At 36.6% G+C, this 21,549-nt stretch overlaps 1 protein-coding gene across 1 annotated transcript in view; it reads left to right on the top strand.

The window, feature by feature from the left end:
* The window catches only part of LOC114337471 (carbonic anhydrase 1), an 80,981-nt gene extending 79,139 nt beyond the window's left edge, over positions 1–1,842 (top strand). Inside the window, exon 7 of the mRNA XM_028287912.2 lies at positions 1,611–1,842. Within this exon, the coding sequence (XP_028143713.1) occupies positions 1,611–1,811 (201 nt within the window). The 3' untranslated portion in view covers positions 1,812–1,842. The remainder of the gene's footprint in view (positions 1–1,610) is intronic.
* Positions 1,843–21,549: the final 19,707 nt, after the last annotated feature.

The raw sequence follows: 21,549 nt of genomic DNA, 5'->3' as shown, positions 1-21,549 counted from the left end.
TTTGAATGACCGCCATTTTTGTAAAAGGCAAAATCTGAGATGGCCTCATATCTAAATTTGAACCTTTATTTGTGCAGTATATGTGGACCAAATTATACGCTTGTATCATTAAATGTGCAATTCTTATAATATATTGCACGAATCTGCCGCACTATCTGAGATTTTTACGCAACTGAATGTGTCAGATGGGTAAAGAAACTACTATTCTATGAGAAGAATACGTAAAGTCGAATTTGCTAAAAATGGATGTGTTGTTTTTCAAATAAACGCTTCAATTATTTGTATATGTCCGAACCAGATAAGTTGTTTTGTCGATAATTCATCCGTGATTGTTCGATTGATTCCCAATATATCTCTAATGCGTTCGTTGGTAATGCTTTCTCTGTTAGATCTTCCTGCTGCTCTTCTCCAAAAATCCATTTCCAAATCTTAAGCTTTATTACATAATACCAAATAATAAAATAAAGTGAAGGCCTGATAATGTGATTATACGAGGTTAAATTACCTTTTCTTAATAAAAAGAAGATGAGAAGTGAATACATTTTGATTTTTTAACCTAATATTATCTTCAAATTATTTTTTTTCTGATATTCATATTCGTAAAACGTTCGCACAAATTTTGCGAATACGAATGTCAATGCAGATATGCAAACATATGCGAATACGAATATTCGTTACATCACTAATATGGAGTCACATTCCGTCTATTCGTCTAGGAAAAATTCCAAGGAAAGTTGATTCCGTGTAGGTACTCAAAATATGAGTAAAATTAAAAATTAAAGACAGCTTCTGTTTCATTTAAGTTCAGAAATGATTCACCATCCCCATACCACCGTTTCGGTCTCTCCAGACCTCTTTAGTGGGTCTACATGGACACCTCTGAATCGAAACGGAACCAAAAACCAGAACTCTTACCCATTTTCAGATTTATTGTTTACATCTGGTACTTCTCGTTTCTTTAATAGATGTCGCTACAGCGTCCGATACGCAAAATATTTTTATGATTCTGCTGGTTTCGTTTCGATTCAGATTCGGTTCATGTAGCCCCACTGAAGGGGTCTGGAAAGATTGAAACAGACGTATGGGGGTGATGGATCATCTCTGAACCGAAATAAAACATAATAATAGTTTCCCGTTTTATACCGCTTTCGTGGCTTTGGGATTATAGCAGGATAGTCTGCTCTATCTAGGGTCTACGTTATACAAGGAAGGTAAGAGGGCCAGTGCTTCGCTTCAGCCGCCTATTATTACCCCTGGCTTTACCCAAGGTACTCATTTTATTCAGGCTGAGTCGACCTGGGGCCTATAAACATTTTTTAAAAATATCTAGTTGTTCTTGCCGGCGGTAGGATTTGAACCCCAGCCTACCAGAACTCGAGTCAAGCACACTACCGCCTGAGCTACCGAAATGAAACATAAGCTGTCTTTAATTTATCTATTTTTTTTTGTTCTGACTTTTAGGTATTTTATAGGTATTTTTCATTATTGGTCACGAGTTGACTTATTTGTTTTTTGTAACTCTGATTGATTGATCATGTATAGTATCCTTTTTACCAGATAAGATGAGACTGACAAAACAGTAATATATTGATATTTATTTTTGTTTTTAGTTACAAGTATTCCGTTTGATTACCGGTAACGCTGGAAAAATAGATCACAACTTTAGACCTGTTCAAGCAGTTAACGATAGAGTAATATATGCCAGTGTTCCGACAACAGACTCAGCATCATCAAAAATAGAACATACTACTTGGTTACTGGTTGTTTCTTTATTTAAGACATATTTATTGTTTAGTTTTGTAGTAAATTAATGTTTTTAATAAATTGGTTAATTATGTATTAGTACAGTATTTAACTGTTAGATCCACCTTTTATATTGGGATTACTATAACACTATTACGTTTACGTGTACTCCAAAATGAACATGAGAAAGACGAGAAAATTTGACGAGGAACAAAGAAAGCCAGGTAAAATATGCAGAAAAATGAAGAGGAGATACGAGACCGACCAAATACTAAAAATATAGAAAGTTTTCAATTGGAGTAACATTAGAGGAACACAGAAATACCTAAAATAACTCATACAGGGATATAAACCACCATAAATCTTAGTAGGAATACCGAAGGACAAATTCTCTTTGATAAAGCTCATGCAGCAGCGGATTTGGAGATAACAGAGAATTCCGAATCAGAATAATGAATTAGAATAACACCCACAATACGGAAAATAAAGGATGCTATTAAAGAACTGAAGAATAATAAAGCACCAGGTATTGACAACATACCAGCTAAAACTTCCAAAATTAGAAGATACACGCTCACAAAGAGATCTCATAAACTAACAGCAGACGTATGGAACACAGAAGAAATTCCAGTAGACTGGAAAAAAGCCCATTATGTGCCCAATCCACAAGAAAGAATATAAATTCGAATGCAAAAATTAAAGAGGCATACCCTTACTCTGTGTGAGCCATGAAGTGTATACATGAGTCATAAACAAAAGATTGAGTCTTCACAGAGCAAATTATATAGCTACAGCTATTCAATTTAAAGCAAATATTACTAAAGACTAAGAGCACGATATAGATATCTACCTAATCTTAGTAGATTTTCGACATGCCTACGACAACATCCTCCTCCTGTTTCCACCTCCATTCATTCGACTCTTCTCTATGCATTTGAGACACGAACCCTTAAAACATTAACCCTAAGTAAATTCGAGGTCTATCGTGGCTCAGATACATCCGACAATAGACAGGGCTAAATTTTGAACAGCTAATAAGAACAGCTGAAAACAAAGAAGAGTTTGCAATTGTAGTAGCTATCCTCCATTGAGGAGAGAGCTCTTGAAGAAGGTGACACCCTAAATAGTTAACTTGCTCCCTCCATTGGCTGCGATCCTGTGCCAGATGGTGTAACGGTTACCCGTTGCCCTTCAAGAATTTGGCTTCGCCCGCCTATGGTGACTGTGCAACCAACAGAGAGGTCGCTACTCGGACTTGCTTTGCGCTACTTGAAAATCGTAAGGGGAGAACTTTTAGTCTGGTCAGTAAACTCGCCGCGGGCACGTCGGAGAATTTATTCTCATTGTTTGTGACGGAATTGAAACAAAATGATATCTAACTAAAAAGAAATCGAACATCAGCCGAATACATATGGGAAAACTAATCAATCAATTAAATTTCAATTTATTTCATGTGCTACCCAGGGATGGGCGGTGTCGATAATGTCATGTCGACAATTCGATTGTCGACAATGTCGAGTATGTCGACAATTAGCAAACGATCAGAATGACGTTCCGTGCGCACTAATTTGAAATTTTAGGTTAATCTGGCTGCGCTGACTTATTGAAAAAGTATGCATTAATGTTTCAACAAGTTGCAAAGAGACCAAATAATCTCAAACTTTTGAAACTTTTAACCTCACTATTAACTTGCGATTGTCAAATTCATAGGATATTCCATAATTGTTTGATTGCAGGTTTTTCAAGTGTAAATGAATTTTAAATAGATTCATATAGAGACAATTTATTATGTGCAAACCTCATGATAGAGTAATGCAATGTAATGAATCTAAAATATTACCATATAGATGCAAAACCAGAAAAAACCAGCAAAACAAATTTTCATAGATTTTTAATTTTCTATCGTTACTCGTAAACTCGTAACATTTACAGAAAGGTTTAAAAAAATTAAAAAGAAACGTAAACCTAAACGTCAGTAAACGAGGTAAGATTCAAAACCACAATCAAACATATCTCAGTACATTGAAACCTTACCTTGTTTCCTAACATTTCGTTTACTTTTTTTTAAATTTTACTAACTCTTTATTATAATAATTATAGTATAATAATTACTGAAACAGTGTTGAATCTCTTCGTGCTTTGGCAGAGACTGCATAATAAAAACATTACAACATTTTGCGGTTTTGCTAATTTTTAACCAAAGAAAACATTTAACCAATAATACATCAAATAGTTGTACTTTCCCCGTCCATATCTACAATTTCTTCCTCGTCCAGGTCATAACTATTTTTATCAGGATACTCTCCCTTTAATGAAACATAAATATGTACCAATTTCTTGGAATTAGTGAACGTTAATCTATTTCTTATCAGACTGTGAATGTGTCCCCAATTTGAAAAGAGTCTCTCGATTTGAGCTGAGGAGGCTGGCATTTTTAGAAGTCTGAGAGCCATTTTAGCAAGAATTGGGCATTCCAGTTTGACCACTCGCCAAAATACTAGAGGCTTTTCAACTCCTTTTTCCCAAAGTGTTGAGAATATTCCTGAAATTGTAAACCTAATATATTAAAAATCAAAAGAGCGATAATTTTGTCTGAAAGACTTACCCGATTTAGTGTTAAATTTGTCCCATTCTTCTATGCCCTGATTGCACAACTTTCTGAGTAAGAACTGAGTTATTATACCAGTGTGCTCTGACGTAAGCTTGGAATTTTCATATTTCGGATGCAGATAGTACGCAGTTAATGCGTACACGTTTAACGCCATTTGTTGTCTGTGTTTCAATTTTTCTTTAAGGTTATCTGGCAGATTCAAATTGAGCCACAGATGAACGGCATCTGCTACAGATGTGTCAGATTTCTGACAAACATTGATCAGATTACAAATGGGTTCATAAATTTCTATGTTCTGTTGAATCTCATCCACAAATTCATCGTTGAAGATTAATTCCTTGACTTTCGGCTTAATCTTTTTTTTCGTTACAGCGGCTACTTGTTTCATATATACCAGATTTTCTAGGAGACTTTCGAAAGAATCTCGGTAAGAGCACCATCTTGTTTCGGCCGGCAATTTGATTCTGCGCCCTCCCTTATCAACTATCATTTTTTCTAAATCTGGTTGCTTAAATTCTTTGAGGACAATGACCACATTGTCGACTAACTTTTTATCCAGCACGTCTTTGGCTAAAAGGTTGCCGGTGTGGCTACTGCACGTAGAGTGCCACATGTTGTGCTTGAGGAGGGATCCCATTTTAATCATTGCACTAGCATTATCCGAAACTATACCGTACGCATCTACATCGTATTTTTCTTTTGCAATTTTTTTAGATTCTGTTATTATTTCGGCAAGTTTTTCTCCAGTCTCAGACTCCGTGGTTAAATCCCAAGCATCAAGAAAGGCATTTTTTCCGTCTGCACTATGCAACATTGTCACAACCGTTTTAGAATTAGTAGATGAGTTTTTCCAACCGTCACACAAAATGACTGACTCGGTTTCCACTTTTTTACGTGAAATCTCAATACAGTCTTCATAGCACTTATTTAAAAGCGATGTACAAAGTTTTTTCCGGCCGGGAATTTTGTCTAAATAAGCAGGACGGATCGTTTTTATAAAATTTTTAAAGAGAGGTGATTCTACCACAGTAAATGGTAAGTTACAGCCGAATATAAATTTGACTAGTGCAGTGCTTATCTTCTCCTCTTCATACTCTTGTAATATGTCCATATAGTCGGTGATTTTCTTTGATTTTTTGGCTGGTCTAGCTTGAGATGTAGCGAATAAATTTCTTTTATTCGTGCTTGTGTAGCTTGTGCTGGAGGAAGTTGGAGTACTTAAGTTAGTCAAATTACTACTCTCAGTATCAGTAGTTGATAACATCATATTTTCAACAATACTATGAGTGCCTTGAATTGCTACACCATTGTTTTCTTCCAATTCCAATAAGGCGGCATCGGTATCTAATGAATTTTCTATAATTCCATCTAGCATGTTTTCAGGTGAAGTTCCAGTCACAATAGCTAGCGAACCATCTTCCATAACTTCGTAACTACCGTTCGTTGTATTCTAAAATTCAAAATAAAAAGAAACTCTAAGGTGACTAAATATGAAGGGCGGATCTACGGACACCCTGTATACAGAAGTTGGCATAGATACAGCGTTTTGTACTTAATTCAATAGGCCAATCCGTTTTTTGCCGTAAAATACTAAACTTGGTGTTTTTTAAATGGGACACCCTGTATATAGAGATGCAACAGCGTGAAAACCTCAGAATACAAATTCTGGGGTGAAAACTGATGCAATTTATGTCCCCTTCCGAATTCGAATTAAATAGTAATCAAGAAATCTACAATAATATATAGTGCGTTATTTTCACTTCTTGCCGTTAGATGGCTATACGGTTTTTGACGCCATGTTTTCTCCATATACTACTACCGAAATGGTGATCCATGCGTTGTTGAGTTATGCGGCTCCGAACACATTTTACGATTCATTTTTATATTATAGATAAATGTAATTTCAAAAAGTTCCCCCCAAAATTTTTTCTAGATCCGCCCCTGCTAAATATGTAGTAGAACATACGTCCTATATACTCACTTGTGGATTAACTGTAGGTGTAAAACCTGTGTCTGAGCCAGTATTTTCGTATATCGAAACATGCGACATTTCATTATTGGATTGATTACCATTGCCACGATCTAACTTGCAGACGTTTCTTAAAATGAAAGTACGGGACGGGGTTAGTTATCAGCCGATACAAATATCAATTTCAGAGAATAAATCTCTATAGCTATCCAGCTAAAATTAATTAAAATATTTCTTCTTACCTGTGACTTTGCAATCTTGCTGCAGCTGTATTTTTTATCACATTTCCACATACACAACATTTAGCCGCGTGCTTTCCTTCTATCTTTAATACTTTGAATGATAATATATCATAGTTTTTATTCAGTTTTCTGCCACTCATTTTGATTCTGATCAGATCAATCAGATCACATTCAAAGTTTACAACTGAATAATATCATAACATAACCTCACTTTTTTCCATTATGGACACGTTGCTGACATTGTCGACATTGTTGACACGTTCTCGACATTGTCGACACGTCTGTGTCGACAATTAAAGTCGACATGTCGATGCCCATCTCTGGTGCTACCATTAGGCTTCTTGCCCTGTTTTTTTATATAACAAAATTTCCACAAGTATTATACAGCCTTCTGCACTCTGCGCATGTTCATGCTTCACGCAAGTCTGTCATGTCTACACTGAAGTAACTTCATAAATTTTGACATGACACATACCTAACCTAGTGTTTAATTTTTGTTTTGGATCCAGTTCAGTGAACTGCTGTACTGGTACACAGATTCTAATAAATACTGTAATTAAATTTGATAAACTTTATTTTAGATTCCGTCACATACCCATTTAGTAACTTAGCCACGTAGGCAATTGGTGGTTTAGTCAATTAGTCACCTTACATAACTTTATATCACTTGAAGTATGTACCAGCTGTATTATTAGCAACTCTGCCATGGTTCACTCATAGAGTGTGCTGTTTTTGTTGAAGAAAACCACTACCTGAGTTGACAACATCCAGGATTTTCCAATAAGACTTACCCACCACAGCAGCCAACTAGCTTTGTTACTACTTTTGGGTAATCTAGATTTGTTACAGTGTAAACTTATTGTGTGCATACAATCAAGTAAACTAGGTGGTACATATTTTCGTGATAGATAGGTTTTAGGTCGTTGTTTTTTTTTTCTTTCTTTGGTTCAATATGATTAGTAATTTGTTTAAATAAATAAAATCAGGTCATTATAAAAATTGTAGCTTCAAATTTGATAGGGAATCAGGGGTAAAATTTTGTCGACGTTTTTAAATAGGGAATATGTCTAGTAGGTTTTTACATTGTATATAAAGAGTCACCGACCAACTCATTATATAAGTAATTTTGCTAGGTGAGATACTTATATTTTTTGCAACCGTAGCTGTTCTTGTCGGGTACCTATCTCACTCTATATAGGCTAGTTCAATTTAGGGAATAATTACTAACTTTTTAGTTGTAAGGAATTTGTGCGACTCTAACGGACTTTTGATTTGGATTTTGATATTAATACCTTTGCTTGGCCCAGTGATAGTGGATAATTGCTTGTTAAGTGGCCTTTGCGGTCCTATTTGATCTTTTCACCATCACTGTTACTAAGTTGCGTTATATGTAAATTGTTAATATATAACATATTTATTGGTAATATATTTGTTATTAGGAAGGTTGATGTTTTATTTCAGGCTTACTGAAGACGGTTTTGAACGGAAAGAAATAACAGGAGCAGCGTTGATAGATCTAACTACCGCCTATGACACAGCCAATCATCAATGGCTGGTAGCAAAAGTCTACGAAACTACAAAGAATTTCTGACTTACAAGGCTAGTGGAATTTTTCCTCCAGAATAATTATGTTTTAGGCTGCGGGGGATACGTAAAATGGGATAAAATGTGGCATATACTAAGAAAAATGGGTACGACAGAACATTAATATATCTATTACAAGCACTTTATGTAAATAACACCGCTAATGTAAGAGTTAATAACGTGGTTTCGAAAAACTTCAAATTAAAATCTGGAGTGCGGCAGTGATGTATAATATCCCCCATTCTATTCAGTATATAGGGAACACATTATGCGTCAAATTTTTGGGGAATGGCAAGGTAGAGCAACTATAGAAGGAAGAAAAATAAAAAACTACGTTATGCTGATGACACTGTTATATTGGCGTCTTCACCAGAAGAACTGGAAGAAATTATGAATAGGCTAGGAACGGTGAGTACGGAATATGGTTTGAAAATAAATATACAGAAAACCAAAGTCATGATCATCGATAGAATCAGAAACAACCAACCGGAGATAAGAAACTTGGCAGGTTACGAAGTGGTCAGACAATTTAATTACTCAGGCTTCGTTATTACTCACAGTGGAGGATGCGAAGACGAGATCCGTAGGCGCATCATAATGGCCAGATCGGCAATAGCCAAACTCACAACAATATGGAAGAATACTGACATTACAAAAAACACAAAACTACTCCTTGTTAATATTTCCTATCGCCACCTACGCTTCAGAGACTTGGACCATCAAAAAAGCAGATTCAAAATGTATAAAGGCATTTGAAATGTGGGTCTACCGGAGAATGTTGCGCATACCATCGACCGCACATCGCACAAATAATTCAATATTAGCCGAACTTAACATAAAAACTAGACTCAGCACGACTATCAACCAAAATATACTGAGATATTTTGGACATATAACTAGAAGAAGAGAAGGCATGGAACGAATGATAGTTGAAGGCAACGTAGAGGACAGAAGATCCAGAGGAAGATCTCAATTACGATGGTCGGACCAAATAAAGGACGTGACTGGTTATTCATTCTCCGAAGCAAAACAACACGCGCAGGAGAGAGAGAATTGGACAGAAATAGTCAAACGACTTACATGACGCCACTACATCCTTACGAAGGAGAAAAGATAGAGGAGGAGGGATGTTGCGGAGTTTAGAGCACCAGTTGATGTAATATATGGTTGCCTGAAACCGACACCTATCAAAGAGGTCTTCCTAATAGTTGGAATCGCTCCACCACCTACCATAACACTGGACACAGCTTGTATGACCACCAGATCCAGCCAAGTAGACTAATAACTCGGAAAAGCTTTCTGAAACAATCAAGATCCATCCCCGAAGCGCCAGAGATTCGCCGAATACACCTATTTCAAGCGTCGGCTACCACAACACATTTCGCCCCCTCAGAGATGCTGGATACAATTTGCCGTATCAGACATGGAAAATGGAAAGCGCTAAAAAGAACCGCCAGGAGAACTTTTTTTACCAGGAGGATGATACCTGCGACTCTGACGCGGTTGAGAATAGTAACCATTTACCATCATGCACCGAGATGAGAGAGACCTGCACAGAAGAAAATCTAATTTTAGCAAATGACAGGGCCATCTGTGTGTCCAGCCAATGGAAGTACAGAATTTTCTACTTCTTTTCTGATTAATGAATTAATTAATGATTAATGATTTTCTGAAAAATGCTTTCTGATTATTGCTAAACTCAACTTTTCCCTGGACTTAACTAAATATATAAATGTTTAGAACTATGAAATTAAGCACATTATATTGGTGACATTAATAAAATCTTTATTTATACGTTCATATTTCTGAAATGACACTTTTATTACTTTTATGAACTTGTTTGTATGATACACAACATCAAAAAATTTTTACACATATATAAACATTTTCAATATCATAATATAAGAACGAGAACACAGTACACAAATGTTTAATATATTTTCAATAAGAGAAGATTCAGGACATTTAGACATACTTTTGATTACATTCAGTTAAATATTTTGCAAGGACAATTCGAATAATTTTGAAGTAGTTCCTGAATATTCTTTTTGTGTAAATATTTAAAACCTACGTGCAAATTTTTGTGTATACAGGGTGCTCGATGAATACCAAACTCCGTTTTTAAAAAATCCATCCAAATATACGTTTAGATTAAAATTTTTATTAAATCTAATAGAAATAGTAAAAATAGAAACACATCCGCGGGAGATGTTTAGAAATTCCTAAAATATTTACTTTAAAATGTTAAAATAATCGGGCTTTTTGTGATTTTAGAAATATTTGGTGAATTTTTAGTTTTGCTCACAGATAATTTATCGAAAATAAACCTAAAAATATTATATTTTATCCTAGTCAGTAGAAAAATATAATCAGAAAAGGGCCAATGTCTTGCTGGGGAAGTAAGAAAGTAACAAATATTTTTAACTCAAAAATGTCAATTGGGCCTACAATACTATCATTTAGTATACTTAAGATCTATGACGTCATCACAATAAAAAACATTAAATGGAGTGGGATAAAAGTTAGATCGAATGAAATCATTGTTCGTCTCAAATATAAGAGTATACCACAGTCTTCTGCTTCTCCTTCTTTTTGTGTAGACATGACTGTGTCTGTTTATTTCTATGTGCCACCAGTAAGTTGTCATTCTATCGCTTTCGTGGTCTTCCCATTGATTGTGTTCCTATTGGAGAACCGTCTCTCGCCATTCTTATTTCAACTACTCGATTTGTTGTCATTCGGCTTATGTACTCTACTCTTCTATTTCCTATCCAGGTATAAATGTTCGCCACCTTGCATCTCCGTCGTATATTGGTACTTCTAGCTCTGTCCCTTAGGGTCTTACCATCGATTTTTCGAAGGGTTTTCATGTATGATGTTTCTAGCATTCTTTTTGTCCTGTCTTTGTCAGGTCGTGTTTCTGCCGCGTATGTAATTACTCTCTGATGACTGTTTTGTAAATTCTGCCTTTCATTTCTTTTCCATTATTTTCATTTCTCCATATTGTTTCATTCAGGCAACCTGCGGCTCTGTTTGCTCTATTTGCTTGATCTTCCACTCGGTTTCGAGCGTTCCGTAGCTAGATAGTGTGATGCCTAGATATTTACACTTCACCACATGTTCCTTATCTGAACCTTCAGCTTCAGGTTTACCACAGTGAGGGTATTAATGTAAATAATTATGCTTTTAAAACTATAAGTTTTCAATTTTACAGCTTGGTTATGTATTCCCCTGATTTTATATTTCGCTGATCCATTCAATGATATTCATTGTGATGACGTCACAACGGCTTTGATGATGTCACATACTTCAAGTATACTTAAATGATAATACTATACAACTTTTAGTTAAAAACATTTATTCCTTCTTCAGTTTATTTTTCTTATGGTGTCTATCAGTTCCGCATGTTAGACACTAACATGCCCATTTTTACTTTGTTAAATGTTGTCTTAAAATGTCTGCTAGTGGTAAGGTTAAACCACTTCTTTAGAAATCCAAATCTTCAATTACAGACATATTATTGGTATAGTCCACAAACCTAAAGATGCCAACACTCATGTGAGAACACCACAATTTGTCTAAGAGTCACACAGTAGGTTCCTTTTCGAAGTAAGCAGAGAGGTATAAGTAAACAGTTATTACACCATGAAATTACCACTAAGGTCACGAGTCCTTCTTGTGATTTCTTCCCCTTCCTACCTTCGGAAGTTGATTATCATCATAGCTATCCGTATTTTATTGACAGTCGCTCTAAAATGGTCTGCTCCTCCTCCTCATGTAAACACTCATGTCTTATATTTGGACCGATCATCGTACTGGATATCTTCTCCTGGATCTTTTGCCCGCTACGTTGCCATCAACTATCATTCGTTTCTTGGCTCCTTCTCTAGTTATATGTCCAAAATATCTCAGTATATTTTGGGCGATAGTTGTGCGATAGTATAGTTTGGGCGATATTTTGGGCGATAGTTATATGTCCAAAATATCTCAGTATATGGTGTTAAGTTTTTATGTTAAGTTCTGCTAGTATTGAATTAATTGAGCGATGTGCGGTTCATGGTATCCGCAAGGTACACCCACATTTCAAATACCATTTTACGCTTTGAACCGGCTTTTTTGATGGTCTAAGTTTCTGAAGCGTAGGTGGTGATAGAAAATATTAATGTTCGAACAAGGAGGATTTTTTTGTTTTTTGTAATGCCAGTGTTCTTCCATTTTTTGTGAGTTTGGTTGTTGCCGATCTGGTCATTGTGATATGTCGACAGATCTCGTCCTCGCATCCTCGGAGTCTAAGTAATATTACAAACAAGGTCTACTGAGCTTTTATTCTACGACTTCCAAATATGAGATTTTCTAAATATAAATAAGACATAATAAATAAGACAGATAAATAGTGAATATCTTTGCCATTTTTACAAATGCTTGATCCGCATTGGGTCACAGTTAAGGACTGACAATTGTTTGAAAAACTAAGATCTAACTTATGATTTACCTCTAAACATTAGTTACTTTCTGAAATAGATTTCTTTGTAATTCTGTGATGTCTGACTTGGTAAAATATGATATTTTGATTTTATTAATGTTCTTATGACTACTGATATAGAACTCCCTCTATACATTAATTTGATTGAGTTGATTTACAAACATATCCTTCGTCTTCACTCATACTGGCCTTTTGTTAAAAATTCATAAAAATACGTTTCATTGTTCAAGTAAAATTATTTTCTTTAGGTATAAATATATTCCATAAAATATCGTTTACTTTCAACGACAGCTATGAACATAAGCAATAAAATTGTAAAATAGTTAAGTAATTTACTTTGAATAATATAAAAATGAAGCTCACACAACGGTAGGTTTCTCTTAAATAAGTTTGCCGATTTTCATATAATAAAAAATTAAATCAAATCAATTTTTCTTACTTTTATGGTGTTAGCTAAAATTTACTTTTATGGTATAATAGCTGTTTTTGATTATCGGTATAGAATGCAAATTTGAAAGATGACTTACTTGGCCGCAGTCTTGTAGGCATCAGTTATGTATATGTTATAGTCAAAGGTCGATATGCAGTCTCTTCCCGATATCACTACTTTATCTTAGGTTTGACCAAAACCAAAAATAAATTTCATTTTCGGCATTTGACTGGAGTGTCTTAGTCAAACCTAGAAATTCCTAACTTTTCAGTCAAATGTCGAAAGAAAAATAATGTGTTTTGGGCTTTGTAACTTTTCAGTCAAATGTTGAAAGAAGAATAATGTGTTTTGGGATTTTTCTAGGGTCTAAGCCATCCTAGAAGCGACTGGCAGACTCAGTCAAACATGTAATTTGGTTTGACTAAGAATATGATTAGGTTGCAAACGAATTGCAACAATTGGAGAGCAATATCACTACTTTCTACAGTGAGTAAAGTCATGGCAAGGATGATACTAGAAAGAATGAAAGAAACTATAGACCAGTTGTTAAGACCAAACCAAGCGGGCTTCAGAAGTAATAAAGCATGCACAGATCATATTAACACATTAAGAAACATTGTAGAAAAAACAATAGAATGGCAGAGCAAAATCTATATAAATTTCATTGACTTTAGACAAGCCTTTGACCGGATTAACAGAGAAAAAATGTGGGAAATATTAAAGAGTTATGGAATTCCATTAAAATACATAAGAATTATCAAAATGTTCTATGAAAACTATACCGCACAAATCATGCACAATGGGAAACTCACAGAACCAATCAACATAGACAGTGGAGTCAGACAGGGGTGTATTCTATCTCCAATCATATTTTTGATCTTAATCGACTGGGTCATGAAGAAGGCAACGAAAAATAAAACAGGAATTAGATGGAATGCTTTCGGTCAGCTTGAAGATCTAGACTTTGCAGATGATATATGTCTGGTGTCCGAAAAAAGACAACATATGCAGAAAAAAAAATAGAAAAGGTGACAAAAGAAGCAAGAAAAATAGGACTAGAGATTAACACAAGAAAAACCAAACTTATGAAGATAAATACGGAAAGAGAAATGGGTATATTCATTGAAGGAGAAGAAGTAGAAAATGTACAGAAGTTTTGCTATCTGGGAAGCATAATTGACGCTAGCGGTGGAATAGAAGAGGAAATTAATGGAAGGATAACTAAAGCCCAAAATGCGTTCTATATGCTGAAGAAAACATGGGAGTCCAATAAATTAACAACCAAAACCAAAATCAGGATATTTAATACAAATGTAAAGAGCATTTTGCTGTATGCAGCAAAAACTTGGAAAATAGAGAAAAAGATTATACAAAAGGTTCAAACATTTGTAAATGACGAATATTGCCTTAGACGAATATTGCAAATATATTGGCCAAATCGGATAAGTAACAAGGAACTTTGGAGAAAAACTAATCAACAGCCGATAGCCAAAACGATAAACAGACGCAAATGGAAGTTTATTGGACACACATTAAGGAAAAATGAAGATGATATAACCAAACAAGCCCTGGATTACCAACCAACTGGAAAAAAAACAAGGCAGACCAATGACATCCTGGAAAAGAAATATTACCAGAGAGCTAGAAGACAATGGGTTAACATGGAAAGAAGTGAAAGCCCTGGCCAGAAACAGAGATGAATGGAGGGGGACTGTAGTGTAGAGGCCCTATGTTCCAAATGGAATCAAGAGGAGTAAAGTAAAGTAAGTAAGAGTATGATATGAATTTTATTTTAGTTCAGAGATAAGAAATGGGAATGTCATCGTCAACTGTGAAAGAAGATACTTCGATCTCAGAAAAAACTAAGGATCATCATACTGACAAAGCTCCTCATTCGTCGTCACTAAGAGAGGAAGGAAATGCTCGAACAGTTGAGATTACTTCTTCAGATTGTTGTATTTGCCAAAAAGAGATCTCAGGCGTACATTCGTGCAAAATGTGTAATTAGGTTGTACAGACATGTTGTGGGCGCTGACAGGAAACTTTGTGCATACTATGAAGGTTTTGATATAAGCATTTTTTGTCTGTGGACAAAACAGAAGAATCATACTTGCTTTGTGCATAGACAGAAAATATAACAATAAATAAGGAAAAGACGATTAAAGCTCTTCATGGCTCAGTCTAATATTATGAACCAATTAACTGAACCAAAATATTCCGCCAATTGAGAACGGAAAAACTGTAACTATACCTATTCCCAGCTTTGATAAAGCCAAAGGAGATGCTCGCAATGTTTTGGATATCATACAAGATAAAACAGGTGTCGGTTTACATAGAGTAGGGACGAAACACGGAACAATAAAGATACTTTTTCCTTTTCCGTATGAGAAGGAATCAAATAAAAGAATGCAAAGAGAATTTTCTAAAAAACTCTAATATCGAAGTAACAAAACCAAGTAGTAGGTATAATTTAATAAAATGCTAAAAAATCCCAATGGATTGCATAACATATGTTCAGAACGAAACTTTTTGGACCTATCAGTCCAACATCAGTGAACTCGTTTACTTGCTAAGTACCCCCAGAACCAAACAATGGTTATATTTATAATGCAATCTACATTCTAAAGTAGTAAAATTGAAATGGCTTAACGCTTATGTTAAGGGATAATCTCCGGAAACATTATAAAACCTTATATGGAAACCCTGAGAACTTTAATACATTCCCAAAGCTTGGAGAAGGGCAAGGGTGGCGTTTGTTCCCAAACCAGGAAAAACAGATTACACCTTAGCTAAATCCTAACGGCCTATAAGTCTGACCTCATTCATGTTAAAAACCATGGACAAAATCTTGAATGAACACATCAAGAAAAACAATTTAAATGAAAATCCATTACACCAACCGCAATTCACAACACACCAGGCAGGGAAATCAGGTGAAGCCGCCCTGCACAATGTAGTGTCGGAACTCGAAAGGAGTCTGCATCAGAAAGAAGTCGCCCTTGCTGCATTTTTAGATATAGAAGGTGCATTTGATAATACCTCAATCGAGTCTATACGAAGAGCACTGGTGAGGAAGAAAATCAACAACACAACATGCAAGTGGATTATTCAGATGCGTCAGAGCAGAATAATATCCATAGATACGTATGAAGATACCATAAATCTAAGGGATGCCCTCAAGGCGGTGTATTGTCACCGTCATTATGGAACATAGTTATTGATGATCTGATTCATGGGCTAAGCGCCCAAGGAATCTGGGTCCACGGTTTCGCAGATGATATTGACTTGCAGAAGGCGTACGATACAGTTCCTGTAAACAAACTCTGGAACGTGTTACGACAGACGAATATTAGTGTCACCTTAATAAAAGCCTTAAGAAATTTGTATGAAGGGTCAACATCACAAATAAAAACTGGAAACAGATTATCGCAAAGCTTCCTGGTTAATAAAGGTCTACGTCAGGGGTGTTGTGTATCACCGACCTTATTTAAAATATATGTTGCAAAAGCATTGAAAGAGTGGAAACGAAAATGCAGAGGCATGGGCGTAGACCTTGGAGAGATTTGCTTATATACATTGCAGTTTGCTGATGACCAGGTTGTTATAGCAAACGATAAAGATGATTTAGAGTACATGGCAAGGAAATTACAAGAAGAATATAGAAAGTGGGGACTAGAAATTAATACAGAAAAAACAAAATACCTGCCAATAGGTACCGAACTATCGAACATCACATTAGAAAATAATGAAATCATCATGCCCTGCGACCATTACACATATCTAGGAATCGTTTTTGACACAACGGGGAAAGATGATGAAGAAATAAAGAGAAGAATAACACAATCCAGAAAAACAATAGGTTGTCTAAACAGCGTACTGTGGAATCATGAAATAGGAAAAAGAAGAAAACACAATATCTACGAATCTCTTATTAAAAGCAGTCTATTGTACGGAGCAGAAACTTGGCGGATAACCGAAAACAACAGAAGAAAACTGGAGGCAGTAGAAATGGACGCTTTTAGAAGATCAGTAGGAGTGTCACGCAGAGAGAGAATACGTAATGATGAGATAAGACAGCGAATGGGGGTTGACGGCTCTCTAACAACAGACATAGAAAGAAAACAGCTGATATGGTACGGACACGTCCAGAGGATGGATAACTCAAGACTCCCTAAAATAATTATGCAATGGGTACCACCAAACCGCAGAAAGAGAGGAAGACCCAAGAAATCTTGGAGAGAGGGAGTAACGAAGGCGATGAGCGCAAGAGATCTTAGAGAGGGCCAATGGGATGATAGAGTGTCATGGAAATTAGGCATCGGACAACGTCGCAAGACGTTTTAAAACCGATTGATAGATAGATAGATATTGTAATAGTAACCAGGGGAAAATTTCCCAGCACTGTTGCGTATCAGATGCGATATTCCCTTTACTACATAGAGAACTGGTGTCTGAAAGAGAACCTCTCCGTGAACCCTTCTAAAACTAAACTGGTAGCCTTTACAAATAAGAGGAAGCTTACTGGACTGAGTGATCTGAAATTATTTGGAGAGGTACTGGAAAGAACCAATGACGTTAAATATCTAGGGGTAACCCTGGATTCGAAACTTAATTGGAATACTCATATTACCAATATAACCAATAGGGCTAGGCGACTCTTCTGGAACTGCAGACGAGTTGTGGGTAAAACCTGGTGATTGAAAACAAAGGTGATCTGTTAATTATACACATCAGTGATACGACCTACAGTCACTTATGGGTCAGTACTCTGGTGTAGAAAAATCGGCTTTGAAATCTTGTGTGACCTCTCTCACCACCCTACAAAGACAAGCGCTTCTAAATATAACAGGAGCTTTGAATAGTACAGGAATGGCTTCATTAGAGGCTATCACAGGTCTCCCACCGCTGGAATTATATATTTCGGCGGTAGCCTTTATGACCATCCTGAGACTCAAAGCAAACAATACTTGGAGGCCAAATTATGCATTGAATAGCCACACAAACATTACTGGGACTATACTTGAGGAATCCATCTTTATGATGAACTCAGATATGATGACACCAGAACTAATCTTCACTGAGAAGATTAACACAATTTTACCATCAAGAGAACAAAAAGTCCCAACTATTAACGGAGACTTAATATGGTTCACCGATGGATCTAAAACTGCCCATGGTACTGGATCAGGAGTCTTTGGGCAAACATGTAACTATAATAAATCTTACAGCTTAGGTCAACATACAACGGTGTTCCAGGCTGAAGATTTTGCTTTGGTGGACTGCATTGATGAAATCATTGATGACCATAAAAATAAGAGAATGAACATTTACACAGATAGCCAATCGGCTATTCTGGCTGTAAAGAACCCTCTCACCAAATCAAAACTGGTGAGAAACTGCAAAGATCTCCTCAATAACCTGGCAAAAGACAATAGAGTGTCTTTAATATGGGTGCCGGATCATCAAGGGGTGCATGGGAACGAACGAGCAGATATGTTAGTGAAACAAGGCTCGAGAGAAACTTTTGAAGGCCCAGAACCTTTCTGTGGCATCACTAAAGATGCTATGAAAAACGAGGTTCAGAAATGGCGGATAAAGAATCATCAAAATAAATGGAGAACCACTCAAGGGCAAATCCAGACTAAAAAAAATAATCAAGAATATTGATAAAAAACTCTTGAACAGTTTGATGAACCTCAATAAACGAGAGATCAAAGCGGTCACTGAAATGGTGACTGGACATTGCCGTTTAAGAAATCACCTATACAAAATAGGTAAGGTGAATGAATCATGGTACAGAAAGTGCGAAATGGAAGAAGATACTGCCATACACATACTATCCCAATGCAGTGTGCTAGGTGATGTAAGGCAGGACTTCACTGGTCAAATGAGGTTTGAACCAGAAGAGATCCTAAAACTACCAATAAGAAAACTGTTGGCCTTCGTTGAGGCCACAGGACTTATTAAAGTTTAAGGAGAAGAACAGGGTTTGGTACAAAGGTCTTATGACCAAGTGCCAGAGACTAACGATTCTCGCCTGAGTTAAGAAGAAGAAGAAGAAGAACATCATTCACACTTACATTAAATATTTTTATTTCAAAATTAAAAAAAAAGGTGTGCAGGTTAGATATCGATATATTAGATTGGAAGACCATTTGGTTAGACCAAAAAAGAGTTGGAAATCTAATTAGCAATTCCCAGTTTAAGTTTAAAGAGTGTAATAGAGACTGAAAATAAACGAAATATATGTATATGAGCGGCAATAACCAAAGCAGAGACAAAATCGGTCAGAACATCACCATCGATGACTATAACTTTGAGCGCGTTAGAGAATTTAAGTATCTTGGAACAACGATAACTGCAGACAATAACGGATCACAAGAAATACACAATAAGACACAAGCCGGCAACAGATATCTTTATGCCATTCAAAATCTTATAAAGAAAACTCACAAAAATACAAGTAGGTATATAAAACAATAATACGATCCGTTGTGATGAATGGAAGCGAAACGTAGACAATAACAAAGGCAAACGAAGAGAGACTACGTGCTTGGGAAAGAAAAATCCTAAGGAAGATCTTTGGGCCTGTGCTTGATGAAGCAACAAGACAATATGGGATAAGAACTAACAAAGAGCTCGAAAAGCTTTACCCACACGCCAACTTAATAAACGAAATAAAGTCCAGAAGACTCCAATGGGCAGGACACCTGAGAAGACATTCTAACAAAAGTACAGTAAGGCTGGTATTGGCGGAAGTCCCAATTGGAAGAACGGACGTCGTCGACTTTAGTGGCGAGATAATATAGCAGGAGTGGAGAAATAAATATAGTGCTAGTTATAAACAACCCACAACAAATAGAAGAAAAAGTCCTAGAGCTAGAAAACATCATCCAAGAAGCAATTAGAAACAGCACAACAGAGGAAAAAGTCGAGATCCACACGGGAAGGTTCAAAGACATACCACAAGAAGTACAAGACTTGATAAGGGAAAAAAAACAGAGCGAAGCAAATAGCCAGAAGAACAAGAAACCGAGTAGACAAAACCTGGGCAAGCACATTAAACAGAGAGGTCAAAACGGCTCTTCGACAACACCGCAGCGAAAAATGGGACAACTTTGTACAAGAGATGAAAGAACTAGACTCAAACATGAAAAATCTTTAGAAGCTCCAGAAAATGATAAAAAGCGACAGAAAACCCATCCCCTCATTACATGGAGAAAACGGCATGGTATATACCATAGAAGAAAAAGCAGAGGTGATGAGGTCCACACTCGAAAGAGAATGCATGTTAAACTACCACCCAGACGAGGACGTAGACTTCATGGAAGAAGTCGAAGAACAAGAAGAAAGACCAGAGGATCCAGAAGACATCATCCCCCCAACATCACCGGAAGAAATAAACGAACATATAAGAAACAGTTCACCGAGAAAAGCGCCTGGTCTGGACCAAATAACAAATAGAGCCCTAAAGGACTTGCCTATAAGAGCTATAGTGTATTTTACAAACATAGTGAACGCGATACTAAGATATAAAATATTCCCGAACAGATGGAAAGAGGCCCATGTCATTATGATTCCAAAACCTGGCAAGAACCACACATTTCCGCAGAACTACAGGCCAATCAGCTTACTCCCAGCGATCAGCAAGATAGTGGAAAGAATTATTCTCAGCAGACTGCAAGCGGAAACAAACAGACTAGAGATAATCCCAGAAGCTCAATTCGGATTCAGAGCAGAGCACTCCAGCGAGCTACAAGTACTCAGGTTAACTGAGTACATAGCAGCTGGATTCAACGACAAGCAGTACACTGGAGCACCATTCCTGGACGTAACCAAAGCTTTCGACAGAGTATGGCATAAGGGGTTCATATATAAAATGCGAGGTTATGGGTACAGCTGGGCGATGACGAGGCTGATCTCCTCGTACTTAGGCGGCCGGAGTTTCAGGGTTCGAATAGGACAAGTCCTGTCCGAGCTCGGAAACCCGGAGACTGGAGTGCCACAGGGAGCAGTCCTGTCACCTCTGCTGTACACAATATACACCGCTGACGTACCTAGAACACCAGGTACCCTTATGAGCCTTTACGCCGACGACACAGCGATAGCGGCCAAACATAGAAACGTAGATATAGCAGTGACCAACCTGCAAACAGCGTTAGAAGACATCGAGGAATGGAGTATAAAGTGGAAGATAGCCATCAACTCCGAAAAGACGCAAGCGGTACTATACAAGAAAGGAAGACAACAGCCAGAAGAACAACTGACGGTGCAGAATAACCCCATCGAGTGGAAAATGAAGCTAAATACCTGGGAGTCATCATGGACAAAGGATTAACCTTCCAAAAACATGTAGAAGCCACAGTCCAGAAGGCCAACATGACAAGAGCAACATTAAGAGGACTCACAGGCAGGAAAAGTAAATTAAGACTAAAAACGAGGTTAAGATTAATAAACAGCATAATTTTACCGGTATCTCTCGCATGA

This window comes from Diabrotica virgifera, chromosome 5 (assembly GCF_917563875.1).
Source record: "Diabrotica virgifera virgifera chromosome 5, PGI_DIABVI_V3a".
Taxonomy (NCBI): Eukaryota; Metazoa; Arthropoda; class Insecta; order Coleoptera; family Chrysomelidae; genus Diabrotica; species Diabrotica virgifera.
Note: the sequence above shows the minus strand (reverse complement) of the source record. Positions and strands in the feature narration are given on the sequence as shown.